Source organism: Mastomys coucha, unplaced genomic scaffold (genome assembly GCF_008632895.1).
Source record: "Mastomys coucha isolate ucsf_1 unplaced genomic scaffold, UCSF_Mcou_1 pScaffold4, whole genome shotgun sequence".
NCBI lineage: Eukaryota > Metazoa > Chordata > Mammalia > Rodentia > Muridae > Mastomys > Mastomys coucha.
The window spans coordinates 18,693,349-18,719,136 of record NW_022196910.1 but is presented as its reverse complement, the minus strand read 5'-3'; the positions used below and the strand labels follow the sequence as shown (position 1 = coordinate 18,719,136).

General features: G+C 41.0%; 1 protein-coding gene and 1 non-coding gene across 5 annotated transcripts; one reads left to right on the top strand and one right to left on the bottom strand.

Annotated features, from left to right (window-relative positions):
* Window positions 1-44: 44 nt before the first annotated feature.
* Window positions 45-24,535, top strand: Tmpo (thymopoietin). Of its 4 annotated transcripts, XM_031348938.1 has the most exons (9): window positions 49-632; window positions 6,555-6,681; window positions 8,415-8,573; window positions 13,961-14,058; window positions 20,161-20,280; window positions 20,378-20,473; window positions 20,871-20,981; window positions 21,763-21,851; window positions 22,383-24,535. In XM_031348938.1, exons 1-9 carry the CDS (start codon window positions 357-359, stop codon window positions 22,663-22,665), a joined length of 1,359 nt encoding a protein of 452 aa, XP_031204798.1. In that variant the 5' UTR covers window positions 49-356; the 3' UTR covers window positions 22,666-24,535. The 4 variants fall into 4 exon arrangements, with proteins under 4 accessions (XP_031204797.1, XP_031204798.1, XP_031204799.1 ...); XM_031348939.1 differs by lacking the exon at window positions 20,161-20,280; XM_031348940.1 differs by lacking the exons at window positions 20,161-20,280; window positions 20,378-20,473; window positions 20,871-20,981.
* A 649-nt stretch (window positions 24,536-25,184) lies between these two features.
* On the bottom strand, window positions 25,185-25,291 carry LOC116076656. The gene has a single exon (XR_004113055.1). It is a non-coding gene; the product is annotated as a U6 spliceosomal RNA (small nuclear RNA).
* Window positions 25,292-25,788: the final 497 nt, after the last annotated feature.

The following is a 25,788-nucleotide window of genomic DNA, read 5'->3' as shown; positions in this document are numbered from 1 at the left end:
CCGCGCTTCCTCCGGGCGCCCGCCAATGGCGGCGCGTGTTCTTGGGGCGTGCGCGAGACAAGCTCCCCCTTCCGCCCCCTCCACCCCACGCACTAGCTTGTGTGTGTGGGCTAGGCTCGCTGCGGGCTCCAGGCTTGGCCGCACTTGCTCACCAGTCGTGCGCCCGGGGCTTTTGTGGCGGGGCCGACCTGGGCTTTGTGTCCGAGTTCTGCGCCGTGCTCGCGGCGCTGCTCCCGGTCAGGGATTCCCCCCGAGGCGGCGGGCGCAGCCTCCGGGACCAGTGAGCGAGCGAGCGAGCGCGCCGGCGTGAGCGGCGGCGACTGCGAGGGGCCGAAGAGGAGAGGAGGGGGGACGAGATGCCGGAGTTCCTAGAGGACCCTTCGGTCCTGACCAAAGACAAGTTGAAGAGCGAGTTGGTCGCCAACAACGTGACGCTCCCGGCCGGCGAGCAGCGCAAGGACGTGTACGTGCAGCTCTACCTGCAGCACCTCACGGCGCGCAACCGGCCGCCGCTCGCAGCGGGAGCCAACAGCAAAGGGCCGCCCGACTTCTCGAGCGACGAGGAGCGCGAGCCCACCCCGGTGCTCGGCTCCGGGGCCTCCGTGGGTCGCGGCCGCGGCGCGGTCGGCAGGGTAAGGCGACCCCCCCACCCCCGGGTCGGGGCCACGGAGACGGGCGTTTGGCGGCCGCGGCGCGCGTGCTCGGCAGCGGGGCTGGCCCCCTCGCGGGGTCCCCGGTGCCCGCGGCGCCCCAATCGCGAGGCCGCCGGGGAGGGCGCGGAGAGGGGGGAAGTCCCCCGTTCGAGCCGCCGCGGCTTTGCCGCTTTGATGCTCGGGCTCGGGTGCGCACGGTCCGGAGTGGGTGTAGACACGGCCTTCCCAGCCGTTTTTCTCAAGCCCGACAGGCTTGGCCCCAGCTCGCGCTGTGAAGTTCTAGCGTTTTCCCGCTTTCGTTCCGAAGTGACTCGCAACAGTGTCAGAGCGCTCCCTGGAGGGCAGTTCGCGACATAATCATCTCTGGCCCTTTTTTTTTTTTTAAATGCATTCCCGCCTTTTTATGTATGTTTGTTTTTTTTTTAAACAGACGGAGGGCTTTTTGAACCGTTTGTTTCCTCGCATGTCTTGTTCTTCCAGGCTAGCAGGCCCCGCTTTAAGTGGGTTAGCTGTACCGTAAGTGGAACGCTTTACGCTGCGTTTGCGTTTGGAAAAGTTAGCTCTCCGTAGACATCCTGGAGAATCCCAGCTAGTAAGAGTTTTGTTTATCGTTGTAAGATTTTGCCGGAGGAAGCAAAGATCCGGAAGCAAAAAGAAAAGTTTATGATATGTTGATGTATCAGTGGTACGATTTGATGCCTCAGACCAGTGAAATGTAAGATTGGGTTCCCACCAGTGTGTACCATTTTGCTTTTTTGTTGCTGGGTTTTTTTTTTGAAGGGGGGGTACGTGTTAAATAGTATTTTGTAGGTTTATATTTAGTTAACAGGATTCAAGTCATTAAAAATTAGTTAAGACTTTATTTGGTGTAACAAAATCTTTGAGAGACACGTGAATGTTTTTGATTGGTGTCGCTGCTGTTTACTGGTATCGAGGTTTGCCTCTCATTTTGGTGCTGGGAATTGAACTTAGAGCCTCTTTGCTTAGCATGTACCAGCGGGGAACTACACCTCAAGCCGTTTGCTTCTTCGAAAGTTTACGGTATTGTTTAGGGTTAATTTTAAAAAAAAAAAAAATGTTCGAACAAGAGTGAAAGCTAAGTCAAACGAATGTGTGGATTTAGTTGAGAAAACTTTTACCCTGAGCTTCCATTGCCCTAAGTGTCTTAAGATTGGCACAAACCAGTGTCTGGTAAGCACTAGTCGGGTAAGTAGGAGTGTTGGGCACCTGTAATCCCCACAGTCTGGAGAGGTAAGCTGGAGGTCAGTCCATGGCCATCCCCAGCTAAAACCAAGTAAATACTGACCAACCTATTGTCTTTGGTGTCTCCTATTTGTGGATTTTGGGGAGCAAACACACCATATTTTTGTGTGTGTGTGTTTTAAGGGTTTTTTTGGTTTTTGTTTTTTTTTAATGTTCATTGATGTTTCTCCTGCATGTGTCTGAGGGTGCCATACCCCTGGAACTGGAGTTGCAGACAGTTCTGAGTGTCCATGTCCTTGCTGGGAATTAAACCAAGGTCTTCTGGAAGGGCAGCCAGTGTTCTTAACCTCTGTGTCATCTCTGGAGCCCCCATGTTACTCTGTTTTTAACTATACAAAATAATGGGTTTCGTCCCAACTTTTTACTTACCTGTGTATCAAGCTCTCCCGTGGCTACTGACCTCTTTCTCCCCCGTTAGTCCTTTTTTACTCCCTTCAACTTTACGTGTCTTTTTTTTTTTTTAATCTAGACTCAGCATATTAGAATATGTAGGATATTTGTCTTTGGAAGGGGAGTTGAGATAGGATGGCATGTAACCGTGGCTGGTCTTGAATTCACTGTCATCCAGGATGACATTGCCTCTGATTCTCAGGTACTGGGATTATGGGCATGCCTGGCTCTGAGTGGCAAATTTCACTTAACATAATCCCCAGTTTCACCAATTTTTGTACATGGCATGATTTTGTTCTTTATACCCGAATAAAATCCCTTTATGTATATATACATTTTTTTCAGTGATTCATTTGGTGGCAGATCCCATGCTTTTTGTGGGCTTAAAGCCATTCAAGGGGCTAAGGAAATGACCTGTTGTGCAAACACAAGGGCCTGACCTCCTGCCCACATAAAAAACTGGGCACACCAGTGGCGTGTCTTTTAAAAAGATGTGGGAACTACATACCTGTACCAGAATATGAACACACACACAACCACTGTAAGTAAAATTTAGTAGCTGAGCTTTGTGGCTCAAATCTGTAATTCCAGCATTCAAGATGTTGAGACCAGATCATAAGGGTTTGAGTCAGCCTGAGTTGCCTAATGAGACTCTTGTCTCTAAACAAGAGCCTAGTTTTTATTGTTTGGTTGGTTTGGTTTAGTTTTGTTTTAAGACATTTTTTTGAGGCATGGTTTCTCTATGTAACTGCACTGGCTGTCATGGACATCTTGTAGACAGGCTGGCCTTGAACTCAAGAGAACTGCCTGCTTTTGTTCTCCAAGTGCTGGGGCCTTATCAGTTCTTTTCCAACTTGTTTTTTGTGTATATATGGATATTTTGCCTACATATATGTATGCCCATTCATGCGTATGTTGAGTGCTCATTCCCCAAGAAGACCAGAGAGGGCATCAGATCCTTTGAAGTTAGGTGGTTGTGCTCTTCCTTGTCGGTGCTGAGTCCTTTGGAAGAGCAACCAGTGTTTTTAGCCACTGAGCCATTTCTTCAGACCTTTATCAAGTACCTTAGTACTTAGTTAAGAAAATAAAAACATTTTCCATTTCAAATGGCACATGGTGGGGTAGATTTTCTATTGAATTGTCCAAGTGTATTAAGCCACAAAGCTTTGGGCTGTGTGTAAAAACTAAATCCCAAGTCACCTGGTGGAGACTGAAGGATCTGGAGTTTAAAGTCATCTGCCACATCCTGGGATGATGCTTTCATGGTTTCACACCTAAGACTTTAGCTCAAAACAAAACAGTTGTTAGTTCTCTGTTTGAGTTCCTGATGTGTGCTGGCTTCATTTTTGACATTGAGTCTCATTGAGTGGTGTAGTCCTGAGTGCCCACATTAGTGAACCTCCAGGTGTGTTCTTAATTACTGAAGATTGGTCTCTGTACATCTATCATTTTCTTTTCTCCTTTTTTTTTTTTTTTTTTTTTTTTTGGCTTTTCAAGACAGGGTTTCTCTGTGTAGCCCTGGCTGTCCTGGAACTCACTCTGTAGACCAGGCTGGCTGGCCTCAAACTCAGAAATCCACCTGCCTCTGCCTCCCAAGTGCTGGGATTAAAGGTGTGCGCCACCGTCGCCCGGCCCATCTATCATTTTCTTATCCTTAAAAATTGTCGTATTTCCTCTTCCTAGCTCAACTTTTACATGAAAGAGCCTATCTTTTTTGTGAGCACTTACTATGGGGCTAGGCTGTATATCATGAGTAGAGGGACAGTTTAGGATGCCCCAGAAGTATCATTGATGCCCTGCACTTGGTGGAGAAACAGAAGACTTGCTATATCCCATGGATCCTATCTCCAACCTAGCTCTCTATGGTGGGGTTTCTTTCTCTCAGTGGGTCTAATAACCGTAGGTTTGTATTCTCCACCTGTACCATTTATTTTTTTTTTAAAGATTCATTTATTATTATGTGTAAGTACACTATAGCTGTCTTCAGACACACCAGAAGAGGGCAGATCTCATTACAGATGGTTGTGAGCCACCATGTGGTTGCTGGGATTTGAATTCAGGACCTTTAGGAAGAGCAGTCAGGGCTCTTAACTGCTGAGCCATCTCTCCAGCCCCACCATTTATTTTTAAATGTATAGACTCAATGATATCAACTACTTGAGAAACTAATATTGGCAATCAAGTATATGAATAAAGTGAGTTGTGATCTAGGAATTAAATCACCACTTTAAAGTCCAGCATAGGGAGGTATCGTGAATTTCAGAAAAAATGTAGAACATTTTTGATTGCTTGTATAAAAAGTTATTCCCGTGGTTTTTTCCTACCTTGGTCGCCTATGAGCTAGATTGCAGGTATGTTCCACTATGCCCAACCTTCGTGAATAATTTTAAATTAAGGATAATTCCATAAAGTCATAAGATTGTTTAATGTCTATAGCCATTATAGAATTTTACCTTGGATGTATATGATGGGTGCTGTGGTGTGTGTGTTGGGGGCGGGGGATTTTTTTTAGGCTTTTAATTGTCTGTCTTGGATACCAGCATTTTTAGGTGTTAAAAATCACTTAGATAGTGGGCACAGGAGTAAAAATTTGTGGGGTTGGCAGTCCGCCTTTTTGTCAGAGCATACCAAGCATGCAAGTTTAGCTGTTAGGGATCCAGCAGAGCATAGTAGTATTCTTGGTGAGCCTGTCGGGAGATTGTTTTGTTCTGGGGGCTGAATCCACAACTCCAGGCATGCATATTCGTTTATTTGCTTACAGAAAATCCTGCTATATAGCTCAGGCTGGCATTAAACTATGACCTCTTCTCAGGCTCCTTGTGCTGGGAGTTGAGGTATGCCCCATTGTGCCTATGCTGATGATCTGTGTGTGGGTGGTCTTCCTGGATCTAACTCTTGAATAATACAGAAGGATGAAATACAACTAGATACATACCATGTTCTATGCAATATTTTATAGTTGGATATGCTGGCTCATGCCAGTCCTAGAACTTGGGAGGTGAAAGCAGGAGGATTGCTGGGAGTTCAACAAGGTCACCCTGGATTACAGTCTTTAAGAGCTCTGGCTGCTCTTCCAGAGAACCTAGGTTTGCTTCTCGGCACCGACAAGGTTACTCACAGTTTGTAACTCTTGTTCCAGGGGAGCTGATCCCCTCTTGTGGTCTCCACACGTGCTGACTGCATGCACATAGCTACCTTAAGGGTGATCATTCCACACAGTTAATACTTCTTGGTTGAAACTGCTTTGTTAACAGCATACACCAAACTACCCGCTTCCCAATATTGGTTCTTACTGCATTTAATTTAATATCAAATAGCCTATTGATGGACCCCAACTTTCTGGTTCATTTTATGCAAGCATATTGCCTGCTTCAAAATGATTTTCTTGTTCACTTGATGTTTTTTCATTATGGAAATGTAAATTCAAGAGGCTTACATTCTTCTTTTTTTCTCTTTTTTTTTTAAAGGTAAGCCTGGAACCCAGAGCATACTGGGCAAATACTCCAGTATGGGGTTCTGTTCACAGCCCCATGATTTCTTTTGTTTTTTTGAGACAAGGTTTCTCTTTAGGCTTGGCTGTCCTTGAACACACTCTGTAGACCAGGCTGGCCTCAAACTCAGAAAGACGTGTGCCACCACTGCCTGGCCCCCCATGGTTTCTGATAAGTATTTTGGTTTTTTTTTTTGATGACTTAAGCTTAGGTACCACTTGTGTCCAGTGTCTAGGAGGCCATTCAGATCCCCTGACACTATGAAGACTCAGATTGGGCCAGGCATTAATGCCAGTACTCCCTAGAGTCATATTAGATGTACTGTCAAAAGTTAATTTATTTTACTTTGCTTTTATTTGCTTTTGGACACTAAATGCCATTACTATCTCTTCAGTTGGGTAGTTAGCACCTTATCACTGAGCTGCCCTCAACCCCCAAGAGCAGTGTTTTTTATTTTTATTTTATGTACATTGGTGTTTTGACTGCATGCATGTCTGTGTGAAAGTGTTGGATCCCCTGGAATGTGAGTTACAGACAGTTTCGAGCTGCCATGTTGGTGCTGGGAATTGAGCCTGGATCCTCTAGAAGAGCAGCCAGTACTCTTAACTGCTGAGCCATCTTTCCAGCCCCAAATACTGGGTTTCAGTTTAATCAAATTGCTGGGGCTAATGTGACAGTCACCTTGTCTCTCTGACATAGAGAATGTCATGTAAATGACTACTTTCATATAGAGGAGATAATTGTACTTTGTTTACAGAAAGCCACAAAGAAAACTGATAAGCCCAGGCTAGAAGATAAAGATGATCTGGATGTGACTGAGCTCTCTAATGAAGAACTTCTGGATCAGCTTGTAAGATATGGAGTGAATCCTGGTCCCATTGTGGGTAAGTTGATCCAGTCAAATTCCTTTGCCAAGAAGCAAGCCCCAAATAATTTTTTTACTCTTATTAATGGTTAGAGGATCTTCTGAGACCATTTGTCATTTAACTAATCAAGGCTGAACTCTCACTAAGGAAGGAGAGTTTTGGTAGATAATATGTAAGATTGCCAATTGCTGATACTGTTCTATTCGGGGGTCATGTTGTGCTATTCTGTAAGCCTATGGATATTATCTGGCCGAGTCATCTGCATCAGTGAATTAGAGAATAATGAGTAGAGTGTTAAGTACTCAGATCCTAAGTGTCAGTTTCCTAATTAGCATTGAGGTTTTTGTTCTAAGTCTATCTAAAAAAACAAAACAGAAGGCATGAAAGAACTAAATACTCTAGATCCATCCATCATTGACTTCTCTAGGTAGCAGTGTGTTTGCCAGGTTGATCATGCCTTTCTTACAGAGTTTAGGCAGTAACCTCAAGACTGAGAGAAATCCACACAGAACGTCAGGTTTATGTGAAAATTTGAACACAGTATAGAGATTGGATGGTTTTGTTACCCATAAAGTTAGAAACCGTGAGTTGGTTTTGTCTGTCTAGTCTGGATCTCACTGTAGCCTGCCTAGCTTTGCCACCCAAGAGTGTAATTAAAAATGGGCACTTCTCAGGCTACTCACAGACAAACCTGTGGTTATAATTACCAACAGATATTTGTTATCTTTTGTGAAATTCTGAAACACTAAAAAATACATATTACATTAAAATGTGCTAATTACATAATATATTACATGTTGAAATATCAGTTGCCTGTCTTAAGATGTCTTATCCAAAAATTAAGGAAAGATATATACCTAATGTAAAGTAGAAATTAAAGATAATCAAGTATGATTTATAGAATTTGACATCTATAATTTTGTGACTGTTTATAGGCATATTGATCTCAGTGTTATGAAATATCATTTTCTGTTCGTTTCCATCTGTTTATATAAAAGCTCTTTGGGGAGCTGTATAGCTGGCTCAGCATTAAGAGTGCTAGCTGCTCTTACCAGCAGATCTGTTTATTTGTTTTTTTGTTTGTTTGTTTGTTTTTGGGGGGGTTGGGGGGCTTTGAGACAGGGTTTCTCTGTGTAGTCCTGGCTGTCCTGGAACTCACTCTGTAGACCAGGCTAGCCTCGAACTCAGAAATCCACCTGCCTCTGCCTCCCAAGTGCTGGGATTAAAGGCGTGCGCCACCACCGCCCGGCCCAGCAGATCTTTTAATTCCCAGCATCCACGTGGCTAACAACTATCTGTAACAGGACATATAACACTGTTTTCTGGTCTACATAGGCACATGGTGTACAGACAATATGTGCCAACAAAACACCCACTCACATAAACAACAAAATCTTTTTTAAAATATAATCTTGTATTAATATCCCAGAGAAACAACTATTTTGAAAAAGAATTTTAATCACTTACTCTAGAAACAAAAAGCATGTTGCTTAAAAACTGGTTTTCTGTAGGGTCTGGAAAGATGGTCCCAGTTTAAAGAACTTGTACTGCTTTTGCAAAGGACCAGCGCTTTATTCTGAGAACCCACATTGGGTGGCACATGGAGGCCTGTAACTTCAGCTCCAGGCCATCCAGTGCCTCTGGTGTCTAGGTATCTGCACCGCACATACACACACCATTTTTTGTTTGTTGTTTTTAATCTTTTAAAAAGATAATTTCATGCCAATATAATGGAATTTTTTTTAACACAGGAACAACCAGGAAGCTGTATGAGAAAAAGCTGTTGAAGCTGAGGGAGCAGGGAACAGAATCAAGATCCTCTACTCCTCTTCCAACAGTCTCTTCCTCTGCAGAAAACACAAGACAGAATGGAAGTAACGACTCTGACAGATACAGTGACAATGACGAAGGTAACGTTTTAAATGCTCTTAAACACGTGGGGCTTTCTCCTGACTCAGTGTTGACCATGAGAAAGGTATCACTTAAGCAGTATTGATCGGATACTTGTAATTTAACTTCTGTTCAAATAGCTATTTAACTTTTGCTTCAGAATGATACTTTTGTATAGGCAAAGTTCTTCTTTTCTTTCTCCATTATCACATCTACAGAAGAAATCATTAATTTGATATTTATCTTACTGACTTTTTTTTAAAGATTTATTTATTATTATAATTAAGTGTGCTGTAGCTATCTTCAGACACACCAGAAGAGGGCATCTGATCTCATTATGGGTGGTTGTGAGCCACCATGTGGTTGCTGGGATTTGAACTCAGGTCCTCTGGAAGAGCAGTCAGTGCTCTTACCCACTGAGCCATCTCACCAGCCCTATCTTACTGATTTTTATATTTAATGATCAGTTTAATACATGCTAGTTTACTTTTTAAAAATTCTATATAAATGATAGGCTGAGTCTTTTATGTGCCATTTTTGTTCCATGTAATTTTTTTGATCCATATTACATGTTTATGTGTTTATTCTTATAATATACAGTGTTAACAATTAAATATAACATTTCTATTAATAGGCATATGAGTTATTTAAAAGATTTTTAAATATTTTGGGACTAGAATAGGAAGTATATTTCTTTTTAAAATTAGAATAATGCAGAATTTCATACTTAAAAAGCTTTAACTCATAACTTGTTGATTTTGTAAATATTTAGTTGGCTGTGCCTTCCAAGGCACTGTATAGCCAGATTAGTTGCTGAGAGTATGAAGTATAGGGCCCTTTTCTTCAACAACACTATTTTAGCAAGGAGGCAAATAAGACCAGCCCAAACCAGTCATGCTTAAACTTCCTGCCTCTTTTGCCTCTACAGGAAAGAAGAAAGAACACAAGAAAGTGAAGTCCGCTAGGGATTGTGTTCCTTTTTCTGAACTTGCATCTACTCCCTCTGGTGCATTTTTCCAGGGTATTTCTTTCCCTGAAATCTCCACCCGCCCTCCTTTGGGCAGGACTGAACTGCAGGCAGCTAAGAAAGTACATACTGCTAAGGGAGACCCACCTAGGGAGACTTGTACTGATACTGCCTTGCCTGGAGAGGGACAGACGCAGAAGTTAGCCCCTGGACGGAGTTTATTTATTCCTTCAGAGTCTAGCTATGGTAGATGTGTAGAGAAAAGTTCTTCACCATCTTCTCAGCGTGAATTTGCTGCCAGGCTGGTCTCTGCTGCAGCTTCTCCTGCACTGATAAGAGAAACCACTACTACTTACTGTAAGGACATAGTAGAAAAAAACATTTGCCGTGGAAGGAAGAGTAGAACTCAGCCATCGCATGCTGAGGAGCCTGGCGTTTCAGATCAGTCAGTTTTCTCTAGTGAAAGAGAAGTACTGCAAGAGTCGGAGAGGTCACAGGTCATTTCTCCACCCCTTGCTCAGGCAATCCGAGATTATGTAAATTCTCTATTAGTCCAGGGTGGGGTCGGCAGTTTGCCTGGGACTTCTAATTCTGTGCCCACACTTGATGTAGAAAACATATGTAAGAGACTTAGCCAGTCTAGCTATCAAGAATCTGAATCCCTGTCCCCTCCCCGAAAAGTTCCCAGACTAGGTGAGAAGCCTGTAAAGGGAGGGGATTCAGGCTCCTGTGTGGCATTTCAGAATACACCTGGATCGGAACATAGGTCTTCTTTTGCCAAAAGTGTTGTCTCTCACTCTCTTACTACTTTAGGGGTAGAGGTATCCAAGCAACCACAGCGTGATAAAATAGATGCCTCAGAACCGTCTTTTCCTCTCCACGAATCTATTGTAAAAGTCATCGAAGAGGAGTGGCAGCAAATTGATAGGCAGCTGCCCTCATTGGCATGCAAGTATCCAGTTTCCTCCAGCGAGGCAACTCGTATATTATCAGTTCCAAAAGTAGATGATGAAATCCTGGGGTTTATTTCTGAAGCCACCCCACGAGCAGCCACTCAGGCGCCCTCCACTGAGTCTTCTGATAAACATTTGGACTTAGCTCTGTGTAGATCTTACGAAGCTGCAGCATCAGCGTTGCAGATTGCAGCCCACACTGCCTTCGTAGCTAAGTCTCTGCAAGCTGACATAAGTCAGGCTGCACAGATTATTAATTCAGACCCTAGTGATGCGCAGCAGGCACTCAAGATTCTGAACAGAACCTATGATGCAGCTTCTTATCTTTGTGATGCTGCATTTGATGAAGTGAGGATGTCTGCCTGTGCCATGGGGTCTTCTACCATGGGTCGGCGTTATCTGTGGTTGAAGGATTGTAAGATTAATCCAGCTTCTAAGAATAAACTGACTGTTGCCCCCTTTAAAGGTGGAACATTATTTGGAGGGGAAGTACACAAAGTTATTAAAAAGCGTGGAAATAAGCAGTAATAAGGTTAAGAACAAAGGCAGGGACTTTGGCTTGGAGAGTTTGTGAACCTTTCAAGAATTTAGTCTCAATAGAGCTAATTCCAAGATGTTATGCTTCCACTCATCAAGTTACAGTATGATTGCATATGTAGAAGCTTAGTACAGTTGAAGCTCCATAGATCACATTTGTCTTACATGTGTTTACAACTTCCTATTTTAAATAACACTTGTAGACTTACAAGGAATTCCAGCAACTAAACTTTCAATAGAACCCTCACTTCCTTTATTGTGCCATTCACATACTTCCTGATGTGTAGGTCAGAGTTAAACAGTTAGTCACTTGAAACACTCAGTTTTTTTTTCCAGCTCAGAGGAGTTTAGTTTTGAGAAGTCTAGTGTGTAGGCATTTAGTCTCACCACTCTTGTGATTTCAGTCTGCTCTGCTTTCTGCTGCTTACTTTCATTACATAAATATATTTTGCTAAAAGTCCTTTTGTTGTCCACTCATTACATTGCAAGACATCTCCCACGTGACCTTTGTACTGTAATTCTTAGCTAAGAATCTACACGCTCTAACATCTGTCCACACTCTTGTTCATACTTCTGTCTGCAGTGAACTTCGTAATAATTCTAGATCAGTGTAACTTTTAAGTGCCAGTACACAAACTTATTGATTCACAGACACATGGTGTGTGCATGTATCGAAGGGAAAGGCACTGCTTCTCAGGTAAGATGTATAAGCTTAGCGTGCATATGACTGAGTTCAGTTGACAGCCGCTTAAAGTTTAATGAGAATTTAAATCTAGAAATAATTTGTAAAAAAAAATGAGGTAAATTGCATACCTATATGTATGTATAAACACATTTATGCACATTTTTAGCAAACAAATAGAAAAGGCAATGTACAGTTTAATGTCTGATAGAGGAGGTAGCCAACAATTCCTGGTTATACAAGTACATGGACCACACTTGAGGAACACGGCTAGGGATGATAAGTAGAGTTCTGGTATGCCTTATGTTCACTCACCATGGCTATTTTGTTAGATGAACAAGACACTACAAAGGTGGGGCTTTTTTACTTTCTACATGTATTCAGTGGTATTTTGTATGTCCTGCATAGTTAAATTTCAGATCTGGATGCTAAAACCAATGAGTTATTTTTTCTAAAAACCTTAAGAATTTTTACTATATCCCAATGTCTGTGTCTGTATGAAGCAATGTATTACCCTGTTTTCATTTGTATGGTTGTAAGGTAAGGAATCCTAGTTGTAGAGATGCTATGGAAAATAGTCTCAAGCATAATCAAATACAGTCTTGGTGTACATGTCTATTAACTACCATGTTCTTAGACTACACATTCCATCTCTACAGCCTTGTTACTTGTCTTCTAAAATGTACATGTATACATGTACCTGTTAAGCGCTGTGTGATTTCTTTAAAGCAATGTATTCCTGTAGAATGCTTCTACAAATTCAATAAAGTTGTTAAATTGGAACAGTTTTGTGTGGTCTCCAGAAACATGTTTTATGTGTGCTTTATTCTTGGAGTTTGAACAAGTTGAATATATGTGGATGAACATGCCTTTTCTGTTTCATCATTGAAACACTCCAGTAGTGACTGAAAATATTCTAGTTGTCACATGTCCTTTTCACTATTTGAGGACTGTGTATTTAATTGGCTGTTAAAATCTAAATTTGAGCAAGAACTTAATTTGTAACCACATAAGCTTATTTGTCAAAACAGTCAGTTCTGTTTGCTAATATTTATTTATTTATTTTGCTCTGTGCTGTCTAAGGTTTCTTAGATTCTTCTCTGTTAAGAACAAACATAGATTTTATAAGGCTGAGGAGTATACCAAATACAAATAATGTTCATAGATCTGCTGAGAGTGTTGGGGATAGAGTTGGTCTTAATTGACCTGTGTGAACTATTTTGGTTAAAAATCACTATCCTGGGAGAGGGAGAATGGCAAGTATATATATGGTCTACTAGGGTTAGACTGGAAGGCCAGCAAAGGCACACAGAGTTATCTTGATCAGTTTGAAGCATGGCTGCATTAAGCTTGTATAAAATGAAGCTTTAAGAATTGATTCTATTGTTTCTTTGCTAAGAAGGCAAATTTTTGGACCTGTCTTGCTATGGTAAATGGCCACAAGAGTAGAAAAGTTCCCATTTTTGTTTTGAGACAATCTCACTGTGTAGCACATGCTAACCTTGGACGAGAGTTCCTCCTGTACCTGCAGCCCCTGGTGCTGGGGTTACAGAGGCTCACTGCCATGGCTTACGATAAAACCAAGGTTAAAAAAATTAGAATACTCAGCCTTTTTAAAAATGTATACACTATTGGGTTAATAAATGTAAGAGACTTTATTATTTTGTTTATTATTTTGGTGCTAGGGATTGAGCCTACATATGATCTACTGAGCTACAGCCCCTAATTAAGGAAAGACTTCATTAACATGAAAGCATTACAGTCACATCATTGGAAGTTACCATTAATTATTAGTTGATTGGCGCCACACAATCTTTTTCATTTTTAAAATTCTCCCTTTTGTGATATTTTAATAGGTAAATTTCATTATACTGCAGTAAGTTGTTACAAGGCCAGAACAATAGTCACTTCCACATTTGCGTTGGTTTTTAATGAAACACCTCCCCAGGAGCAGTTTGAAATCCCTTTAATCTTAGTTAAAATCCCATTCGGGGATGGGAATAATGGAAAAGAGTAAGTAGGGAGAAGTAACCATATTTAACAGTGGTACAGGATATTAAAAGAAGGACTAAGATTACCAACGTGTATGTTCGGGCTGTTCTGTTTTCTACAAAAGGGTTTAAGTCTTACTAAACATCTTTTCTTTGATGAGGTGTTAAGCAGATCATCACGTATACTAATGTGCCTACAACCTGGTTCCAAAGTAATATTAGTAACACGTGACTTCAGCGTTCCGGCGAATAATGATTTCTTCAATGTTATTTCCAGACTCTAAAATAGAGCTCAAGCTTGAGAAGAGAGAACCGCTCAAGGGCAGAGCAAAGACGCCAGTAACACTCAAGCAAAGAAGGATTGAGCACAATCAGGTATTCGTAGTTCTGTGATCACTGTGTCCAGGCGTGCCATCTGACCAGCATCATCCATCCCATGTCTTGACCTTTGATAGATAGTTGGTGCTCACAGTGCAGCTTGCTCACACCACAGACTGTTTCATGGTTGAGTGGTAAGGGCCACATATTTGGTGAGATGTGTCATCAGAGTAGCCCCTGGTGCTAAGCAGTCTAGCCTTCTTCATGCTGCCTGTTTCTAATCTGGGCGCATCAGTTTTGAACCCGGGGTCTCAGGTATGCCAGGCCAATGTTCCACCCTCCTGATTCCACTTGAGAGGATTGTTTTAGAAGATAGAATGTACCTTTTTTGATGCAACTTTGAAAACTCAGGAAAGTCTTATATTTGTGTCTAGATTTCTGAATTGAATTTACTTTTATTTGTAGCTTCTTAACACCTTGAAGCTAGTATGGTACATAATTTAAGATGACAATTTCCTCTTTGGGGAGGATGGGACAGGAAGGGCAAGGTAGAGGTTTCAAAAGGAAACTGGGGAGAGAGTAAGCATAAGTACATTCTTTTACAGAGGGAGATGACTGTCTCTGATTTAGGCTCCGCACCCTAGGTTCTTTCCCTCATTTTTACTCATTAGCTTGAAAGTGTTTTACTTTGTTATTCATCTATCTTTTCCATGCTCTGTCTGCCTCTGATCTCTGTGGTGTTTTTGAAACAGTATTTTACAATGAAGCCCTGGCCTGCCTGACCAGGCTGGCCTCTAACTTGTAAAGCTTTCTGCTTCTAAGAGATAGGATTACAAGTGTGCACTACCAGGTCTTCCTTCCTTCCTTCCTTCCTTCCTTCCTTCCTTCCTTCCTTCCTTCCTTCCTTCCGTGTGATCAGAGGCGAGAGGCAGGGTCCTATACTCCTACCCTCCTGCCTGTATCTGCCAAATGCTAGCTTTGTAGGAGTGTACCATTGATCCTGGCCAGAAAATGGTTTACTGCATAATTTAGTTGAGGAGTCTGAACAATAAGTCTATACTAATTCCCAGCATGGCTGTTTCTCCGTCCTCCATTAGGTGACCATAGTTGACCATGTCGGTATTTCCTACACTCTGGAGGTGGCAGGTGGTTTTCAAGTGTTTTATTTGTTTCTTGATATCCTGTGTAATCTGACATACAGGGTACTAGACCTGCATGTGACAGTGCAGAGACTTTTTTTTTTCTTTTTTGTAGTCACAATAAAAATGTTTGTCAGTTCTGGAGTAGCCTTTTTTTTAACTGTTATAGTTGAACTCTGGACTCTTTTTGTTTGTTTTGTTTTGTTTTTTTCGAGACAGGGTTTCTCTGTCTAGCCCTGGCTATCCTGGAACTCACTCTGTAGACCAGGCTGGCCTCAAACTCAGAAATCCGCCTGCCTCTGCCTCTCAAGTGCTGGGATTAAAGGCATGCACCACCACTGCCCAGCTGGACTCTGGACTCTTATCTATTTAAATAGAACTATGTAGCTGGTAACTACTATATTGGAGAGCATAGACCTAAAGGGTTGGTTGGTCTGGATTTGGGTTTAGTTTCTTTGACAGGAATACTTTATAAGTTGGGCAGTGTTGGCACACTTTATAAATGATGTTGTAGCCTTCCTATTGATCACTTCAGGAAACATGAATTTCCTTCAAAAATATTAATAGTTCAGATGTTGGTCTTTTCAGTTAAAGGTTTTAATAGCTGTGGGTTATAGTGCCTAAATCCGTGATTTTATTTAAAGCTACAAAATAATGACTTTTCTCAGTCATGTCATTTGATTTCTATAACTAATTACTTTGTGAGAAACTTTCCTTGCTGAGTTCCTTAGTTGCCTTAAAGTTAAGTTCATACACTGGGCAGTGGTGGCACATGCCTTTAATCCCAGCACTTGGGAGGCAGAGGCAGGTGGATTTCTGAGTTTGAGGCCAGCCTGGTCTACAGAGTGAGTTCCAAGACAGCCAGGGCTACACAGAGAAACCCTGTCTCAAAACAAAAAAAGTTAAGTTTATAAAAAAACAACTAGGAAAAAATACCCTTGGGGGGCCGGATTTGAGATAGGGTTTCTCTGTGTAGCCTTGACTGTCCAAGAACTTGCTCTGTAGACCAGGCTGGCCTCAAACTCACTGATCCAAATTCTGGGATTAAAGGTGTGTACAACCACACTGGATAATAAAATTTTTATGCTATGTTTTTGTTTTGTTTTCAAGACAGGATTTTTTTTTTTAAAGATTTATTTATTATATGTAAGTACACTGTAGCTGTCTTCAGACACTCCAGAAGAGGAAGTCAGATCTAGTTTTGGATGGTTGTGAGCCACCATGTGGTTGCTGGGAATTGAACTCAGGACCTTTGGAAGAGCAGTCAATGCTCTTAACCACTGAGCTGTCTCTCCAGCCCCAGGATTTTTCTATATAGTCTTGGCTGCCCTGGAATTTACTCTGTAGAATAGGCCTCAAAGTTAGTGATCTGCCTGCCTCTTCTACTTATCTCCCGAGCACTGGGATTAAAAGCGTGTGCCACCACTGCCCGACTTACGGTTTGATTTTTATATTTCTGATTAATTGAGTCCAGTCATTACCCCCATCATACCCAAAGCCTACTGCAGGCTGTACAGTCAGTCGCTTTCCTACTGGGCTCCATTCACAGCCAGGTAGGTTGACTCTAGAGTCGGCTTCCTTTGTGCCCCTTCTTTCCTCTGTCCCTAAGGAGGAGGATTTGCAAGCACATGATAACATTTCAAGCTCACAGATACAGGTTGTAAACTTTTGGTTCTTAATGTATGTCTCATGCTGAGCATCTTGGTCCTTCTAATTATAGTTTTCTTACATTTTACATGTTTCAAAATAACACTAAGGGTGCTAAATGCAATCCGATGGTTTTTTTTTTTTCATTTAAATACTATGCTTAAAATATTTACTTTTTTAGGTACTAGTTTAATGTACTGCTGGAGTTTTATGTTCCATAGGAAATACGCTATAGATTGTTTATATTTGCTCCTTTGCCCTTTGCATCAAACCTTCCTTCCTTTCATCTGTCGTATTCATTCCCAAATCAGAATACTGTCCCTTGTCCCCATTCCTAGTATAGCTGCATCCTGCACATTGAGATTTGTGGGTTTGCTGCTATACTTTATTCAGCTACTTTCCTTCCTTTTGATGAATGTGTGAGTGTTTTCACTATGAGCTCTTTATTCCAAGACAAGCGGGTAGCATTTTGTCTGTCATTTTGTTGATGTGTAAGTGAAAGTGCTTTACAGTTTTTGCAATGCCTTACCAAATGTTTGTACATCACAGACCTCTATTGGAGGATACAACTGTGGTTAGTGAAGACTTCAGAGTACTTCAGCTTTTTATCTTTACTTGTGTTCTCTCTTCCTTCCCTCTGTCTTGTGAATCAAATCCAGGAACTCTTACATGCTGTGTACCTACATTGAGAAAGTATGCAGCCCAGGCTAGCCTCAGGCTCCTCATGCCAGTGGCTCAGCATCCTGTGGTTTACAAGTATGCACCACCATGCAAGACTTGTTTAGATCTTACTGTAAAGTAATTTACTGTGGGGCTTTTTGTTTGTCAGAGATTTTGTTTTAATAGCCCAGCTCCTGTAGCCTCACATACCTCAGCCATTTAATGTCTTCTGACTTAGTCCTCACTTAGTAGCTTCATAGAACTCAGTAAGAAAAGATTTGTTTCTTCTTGTCACCAAGATAAATCAGAACTTTCTTGCTGATGATAGGTGGAACTGTGAATCTTACTTGGCCTCAAAGCATAGAATGCTCACATTAGGTACATGCTAGTGAGATAGTCCTCTGTGTGATTGGTGCATCCTTCCAAATTCTGCTGTTGAATGATAATTTTATTTTTATTTACATTCTCAAAGTCAGTTGCTGTGATGTGTGCATGTAGCTGCAGCACTGCTAGGCAGGCACAGGAGAATTAGAAGCTAGAGGCCAGGGCAGGCGGTACAGGGGTGTGTCACCAGGATTCAGAGTACAGACTGATGCTGCGTCTGACTTGGACATTTGATAAGAGTTTATTTTGGCTGGAGAGATGACTCAGTGGGTAAGAGCACTGACTGCTCATCCTGAGTTCAAATCCCAGCAACCACATGGTAGCTCACAGTCAACAGTAATGAGATCTGATGCCCTCTTCTAATTCATCTGAAGACATCTACAGTGTACTTATTTATAATAATAAATAAACCTTTGGCCTGGAGTGAGCAGAAGTCCTAAATTCAATTCCCAACAACCACATGAAGGCTTACAACCATTCTACAGCTACAGTATATACTCATATACATAACAAGTAAAATCTCTTTAAAAAAAGAGTTTATTTTGTTAACATGGTAAGTGTTTCATTTACATAGTGTGTCTTTGACATTAACTTTACATTCAACAGAGATTCCCTAACTAATAGCAGGATAAGGAGCCTTGAGATTGGTGCTAGAGAAACCGCTTAGTGCTCTGGCAACGACCTGAGTCAGATTCTCAAACCCACATCATGGCTCACAGCTGCTTGTATCTCCTGTCCCGGGGTACCCTCTTAATGGCCTCTGATGTGTCTGTGTGCAGATATACACATACAATTAAAATATATTTCTTTAAAAAAATAAACTCTTACTGGGCAGTGGTAGCACAAGCCTTTAATTCTAGCACTCAGAAGACAGGAAGGGCAATTTCTATGAGTTCAGGGCCAGCCTGGTCTACAGAGTGAATTCCAGGACAGCCGGGGCTGCATAGAGAAACACTGTCTCTAAAAAAATACAAGCAAACAAAAACCCACCACAAAACAAAACAAAAAACTCTTACAGTGTCAATCCAAATAAACATGCAATTGGCTTGGGGACTGCCATTGTAGAGTAGGAATGGTGACACCACTAACAAATCTACTGACACATGTGTAAGGCTAATGCTGATGTTCATACACTGTTACCTTGAAAATAGCTGCACATACTGGATTGGTTGAAGGGAGGGTAGCTAGTGTGAAAGGCCTACAGTTTTTTGTTGTGGTGGTGGGGATTTTTTTGGGTTTGGGTGTTTTTGGTGTGGTGTTAATGACCAAACATGGCATTGCATATGTGATGTAAGCCATGTCCTCATCCCCAAGTTGCTTTTCTGTTTTTTTAGTCAGTCTCAATATGTACCTTAGGCTGTCCTAGAGCTTGTGGCAATTCTCTTGTTTCTGCTTCCCTGAAGCCAAGATAAAACATGTTGTACCACTGTTCTTAGCCACTAAAGTACTGTTTAAATGAGGGGCAAAGTCAGTTTTGTTTCCTCCCAGAGAAAAATCTGAGGTTGATCTCATGGGAAGACTGTCTGATTATGAACAGCCATAGAAGTTTGTTGTTTGCTTTTGGGGGGGGGGTTGCTTCGAGACAGGGTTTCTCTGTATAGCCCTGGCTGTCCTGGAACTCACTCTGTAGACCAGGCTAGCCTTGAACTCCGAAATCCGCCTGCCTCTGCCTCCCAAGTGCTGGGACTAAAGGCGTGCGCCACCACCTCCCAGCTTTGATTTTTCCCTTTTTAAATTTTTTTCCTTGCTGGGAATAGAACCCAAGATTCACACATGGTAGACAGGGCTCTAACACTTAGGTTACTACCATCAAAAGTGGTTGGTTCCTTCCTCCCTCCCTTCCTTCCTTCCTGGAAACAAATGACATGTTTTTATTTAAAGACAGATACCACTCCAGTGCTAGGTCCAGTTACCAAGCAGCACTTCACAGGAGAAGCCAGTAGGAGCTAGTAATACTCTCAGCAGACTCTAGTGTATTTTATTGCCCTTTACTTTCGGGTGATTGCAAAGGCAGCAAAATCAGTACCTTTAGAAATATTTTGAGGGCATAACAATGCTTGTAATTGCTCACGTCTATAGAGTCCTTGGTTTCTTGGTTGCTAAAACTGGCCATTGTTGCCGGGCGGTGGTGCACGCCTTTAGTCCCAGCACTTGGGAGGCAGAGGCAGGTGGATTTCTGAGTTTGAGGCCAGGCTGGTCTACAGAGTGAGTTCCAGGACAGCCAGGGCTTCACAGAGAAACCCTGTCTCGAAAACCAAAAAAAAAAAAAGGCCATTGTTCAGGGGTTTGTGTTAGGATATGACTTTTTAACATGTCGATGCTTGACTAGAGCTATTCTCAAGCTGGAGTAACTGAGACTGAATGGACGAGTGGATCTTCAAAAGGCGGACCTCTGCAGGCATTAACTAGGGAGCCCACGAGAGGGTCAAGAAGAACTCCAAGGAAAAGGGTGACGCAGGGCTTGCCGCTGAGTCGGGTTTGCAGATCGGTAGGGCCTTAGTGATTGCTTCACACTGATTGTTTTTGTTCTGTTTTCAAACTAACAGGTGGAAACTTCACAGCATTTTCGTATAGATGGTGCAGTAATTTCAGAGAGTACTCCCATAGCTGAAACTATAAAGGCTTCAAGCAACGAATCCTTAGTAAATATGTTTCATAAACTATCTAAGTGCTGTTCTTTGTAATTATCCCTTAGTTGGAATTTGGGAGGTGGTGAATTTTGGCAAATGGAAAATTTATACTACATTTTAAACTAATTTTCTCCAAGTTTCTGGATTTTTGAATATTTGAATGTAGTCATTTTACAAATAATTCTAATTAATTACAGAAGCATCCTAAATACCATGAGGGTAATTTCTTTACTAAGTATTTGAAGAATTCTAAGGTTTCACGTGTGAAGCACTGAAGGTGTTTCTAGATCCCACTACCTAAATTTTTATTAGGGGAAAATAAAATATTACAGAAGTGAATTTTTTTTCATTTTAAGTGTCTTTGCTATATTTGGATAATTCTGAGTCTGAATAATTTGAATCTTGGCAGGTGGCCAATAGGTTGACTGGAAATTTCAAGCATGCATCTTCTATTCTGCCAATCACTGAATTCTCAGACATAACCAGAAGAACACCAAAGAAACCATTGACAAGAGCTGAAGTAAATGGATACAATTTAGCCCAATGCTGTCTTTCATCTTTCAGAGTTTTGATCTGTTTTAAGTGGGAGGAGACAGAACTTTACTGGGAGGTTTATGTGCATATATAGTTTAAAGACAGGTTTAGTTGTGAAAATAGAAATTAATACGGTCTGGCATACTAATAATCCTGTATTGCTGCTGCTGTGTGGCTCTGGTTGCGGGGAGTTGTGTGCTGCTTGCCGTAGGCTCTTTCTGTCTTGGATCCAAGTTTAAAATGCTACTTGGGCTGTGAGGGAAGCTGCCCTTTTCTTTTGTTGAAAAGACCTTCAAGTACCTTGGTGTGGTAGACTCCTGTAGAACTGATCTTCAAAATGCTGGCTGCATGACTTACTATAATTTTAATCTTAAGCAATTTTTTTAAACTGGAGTGGTTTAATTGACTTTTAAAACAAGATAGAAGTCTATATTAATTAGGCATCTTCTATATTTAATCCTTTACATATCACAGATTCTTAACGGGAAGAAACGGTGCACTCTTAATGCTTTTTTGATGCAAAACAAGGAAATCCCTTGTGGGAATTTACAAGCCTTGTTGGGTTGCTGGGTATTTCCCTCTAATGACTACATTAAGATACCATCCCAGTGGTGAAATGTGGAGAGTCTGGGAGGCTTTTGACTATCTAGATAATACCAAAACTAGGCCAGAGGGTATTTTATTCCCCTAAAGATATTTTGAGTATTTTAATTATTGCATATTTATACTAAAATTTAACTTGTGTTTGTTTCTTTTTTTCTTACTAGGTGGGAGAAAAAACAGAGGAAAGAAGAGTAGAAAGGGATATTCTGAAAGAAATGTTCCCCTATGAAGCCTCTACTCCAACAGGAATTAGGTACTTGGGTAGATTAAATTGAGTTTAAATACATTCTAGGGAACTTTTAGTTGTTGATCACAACATTGTTTGTTCTCAGAATCAAGTGGTTCACCTCTATAAAAATTGAATCATTCAAAGTTTATTTTTCTTACATGTAACTTTTGGTGACAAAGTGGTGACAGGGTTTGGCAATACTTGGGGTCAAATCCAGGGCCCCATACATATAGCAAGCTCTCTGTCACTGAGTTATATATGTACACACTCCTGTGCTTATTTTTAACTTTATTTATTTTGGGTGTTCCCGTGTTTACTTGTGGAAGCCAACTAATTTTTAAGATAGAGACCTAGCTGGAGCTGGAGCTCCGGGATAAGGATACCCACCAAGGATCCATAGAACAAAAGCAAATACTGAAAAGCATGTAATAAGTAGATCCCCTGCTTTTATCTGTCAGTTTTCTGCTGCTGCTTTTTTGCAGTGTGCTTAGAAACCACACTAAGGTTTTGTTGTTGATTTGAATCATCTGGAATTCTCTCTTTTACTTTGAACAGTGCTAGCTGCCGCAGACCAATCAAAGGTGCTGCAGGCCGGCCGCTGGAGCTCAGTGACTTCAGGATGGAAGAATCGTTCTCATCTAAATACGTCCCTAAGTACGTTCCCTTGGCAGATGTCAAGTCAGAAAAGACAAAGAAGGGACGCTCCGTTCCCATGTGGATAAAAATGTTGCTGTTGGCCCTTGTGGCGGTTTTTTTGTTTTTGGTCTATCAAGCTATGGAAACCAACCAAGGAAATCCTTTCATTAATTTTCTTCAAGATACTAAAATATCCAACTGAAGAAATCATTTTGGCACATTCAGCTTGATCTCCTGTTTTTAATAACTGTAGAAAAACATTTGTGTCCACTTGTTGAATGAAGAACTAAATTGTGATTTCACCTCAGTAAAGTTAGTGCTGCATTGAAGAGCAAACAGGATGCTTACATGGATCTCATTTCAATATTTTGGACTTTGGAGATCACATTGTGCCATATGAATAATTTTTTTAGCTCCAGAACTTTTTTGTAGGCTTTATTTTTTTAATGTGGACATCTTATTTCACTTTGGGGGAAAATGCATTGTTTTGTGTATTTGAAAAATAAGGCAAAACATGGTGATGTAATGTGAAGCTACACATTAAATACTTGGAATTCTTACAGAAAAGATTTATGACTTATTCTCTGCTGAGTAAAAATGTTACAAATGTGAATGAAGTTCAGTATGAGAAATGGTCACGCAGTTGTGCTTCCTGTGTGCAGTGGTTTGTCCATGGAAGGCACTGCACTAAGCTTTTCTGTGACTCCTGTCATGTGGTATTGCTGGTGCAGCCTTACCACACTACTCACTAGAATATTGGTCATATCATGAAAGTCCTACTTCATTAAAACCATTAAGTACACTTGGTTCTCCACGGGTATCTTGTAGAGCTGCAAATACCTGCTTTAGGGAACCTTCAGCTGGCTGTACATGCTTGAGGGAGCTGTTAGCACTAATGCGCCCATTGGGATCCTGTGCTTTTTATTTACAGGAAAACATTTATCCCATTAATTCAGCTTACTATCAAAGTAAGTGTGGGGATGTTTGTTTAGAAGTTAGAAACTAAACACTGGTCCCCTCTGTTTCAGTTGGATTTCATTGTCTTCTTTTAACCAAAAAAAGAAAAAAAAAAAATTCAGCCAGGGATTTTTGTTTTGTTTTGGGTTGAGTCGGGGTGTTGAGGTTTTTGTTTGTTTTAGGCATAATAATTCCCGATGTAATTTGATTTAAAAGTATAACCAACTTTTAAATCCCATATGTAGTAGGTAATGCTTAATTTGTAATTTCAAATAAGGTGGGCATTATGGTTCTGTGCACTCCTGAAATGATTAACGGTATCCTTATGGTTGTCATCTTTTTTTTTTTAGCTGAAATTTACCTCATGTATGGCTTAGGTGAAGTTGCAGTCAATTTTAGTAAAAATCAAGTAAAGCATAAACATTTTTAACTAAATCATATAAGTTGCAATTTTACAGTCATTGATGGTAAAGCACACTAAAAGGTAAATTATTTTTAATAACATCCAAACTGTAAAGACGATTTTAATTTTTACAAAGGAGGAAGCCGAATATGAATATTTAGACCAGCACACAATTTTGACTTAACATTTACTGTATTAAGCTTTTAGATATTTTGTAGACATTTTAAGTACACTTTTGCCATTGAGACCGGAACACATAGGTGTGGTCTTTGAGGGCATGTGGGGAGCTGAGCTTGCCTCTCAGAGTCAGAGTGTCTTGGGACAAGCCCCGGGATAAGGGGGCAGGTTTTACTCAGTTTTCCCACCCTACAGTGACTGCCATCTTCTTTCCTTTGTTTTCAGATATAGCTTCTCATATTGCTTTCAATCTTTTGTTTATAATTAAAAATTGTGAGAAGTTCCGTTTGATGTTTGAAAATGTGGGGGTGTGACTCACACTTCACATGTATGTAAGGTCAGTCTGGAATCGGAAAGTATGGTCCAGTAGAGCAAAAGTAGGACCAGGTAAAACATGCCACTTGTACTTGGTCTTTTGTCTGTGTCTGTTTTATTCCACTAGAGTAAATGTGTCCTTGATGTAAATGCAAAGCATTTATTAATTCGTAGATGTAGACTTTACAATATAATTCAATAATAAAGTAATTAACCTCTAGTTTTGTTGTTGAATAAATGATTTTCAGATAGCATGAAGTTTAAGATTTCTATATAGCACTTACCGTGTGATATTTATTTATAGATTAAGCTTTAGTTCTTATTTTAACCTAGTCTGCTTTCTAATTATTGTAGTAGTTGGGTCCTGTTAGAGAGTAGCATTTAGAATACCCCAAGCATCTCTTCCTTCCTGTAATGCAGTCATTTTCCAACTATACCAGTGTTTATGGTGGATCCCTACCCCACCCCTCTTTTTTGAGCAGGAACTTAGTATGTAGCACTGGCTAGCTTCAAACCCACAGAGACCTGCCTCCTCAGTGCCCGTTGAAGCAGCACAGTCATTCCAGCTCCTGCTTACTGTCTTAAGTATTTACGGGTGACACTCTCGATTGTTAGTCTTCAGTGTGACTGGAATCTGTCACAGCCTGTGTTTGTGAGATGAGGGTGCTGGTTTCATCTTTGTCATTCATGTGTCCCTCTGTGGTGACTTTATTTAAATCTATGAATCTCAATGTCTTCATTTATTTGGTCATGTTTTGTTTCTTCCAAAAACTTTTGTTTGTTTGTTTTCCAGACAGGGGTTCTCTGTGTGGCCCTGGCTGTCCTAGAACTCAGAAATCCGCCTCTGCACATCTTTTTTTTTTTTTTTTTTAAATATGGAACGCTTCACGAATTTGCGTGTCATCCTTACACAGGGGCCATGCTAATCTTCTCTGTATCATTCCAGTTTTAGTGTATGTACTGCCAAAGCGAGCACTTTTTTTTTTTAACACATATTTTCTTTGTTAGTAATAGAGTCTCACATGTCAACAGTCTGAAATCTTGAGTTGTTCTCATTGAGCTTTCATGGCCTCGGGAGGTAGGATCCTCTGTGCTTCTGTAAACTGACTGCCTCAACTTTTTAGGTGTTATATAGCACTAAGAAACCATGTTAGTTACTGCCTTTGTGAATAAAATTCTTGTGAAATAAGCATTGGCACATGCCGGTAGTCCCTAGTACACAGAAGGATCATGGTAAGTTCATGACCAGCTGGGGCTGCACAGTGAGACTATCTTAAATATCTTTTTCATATGGACAGGCCATGTATATATTCAATGGTTATAGTATGTGCTTAATATGTAATAAGACCCTGGGTTTATCCAGAGCTTTTTTGTCTGTACTGGCCAGACTAGATTTAGATTTAAGGTCATTCTCCTTCTTGCATTGGGTTCCTGAATGTTGGAATTATAAGTAGTGGTTGTACCACCACTCCT

Bases quoted from the DNA above. Each gene is read 5' to 3' on its own strand.
- Tmpo (XM_031348937.1), top strand. From the start codon at position 357: ATGCCGGAGTTCCTAGAGGACCCTTCGGTCCTGACCAAAGACAAGTTG. The intron at 633-6,554 runs GTAAGGCGACCC...CTTTGTTTACAG, and splicing joins GCCGCGGCGCGGTCGGCAGG to AAAGCCACAAAGAAAACTGA. The intron at 6,682-8,414 runs GTAAGTTGATCC...TTTTTAACACAG, and splicing joins GAATCCTGGTCCCATTGTGG to GAACAACCAGGAAGCTGTAT.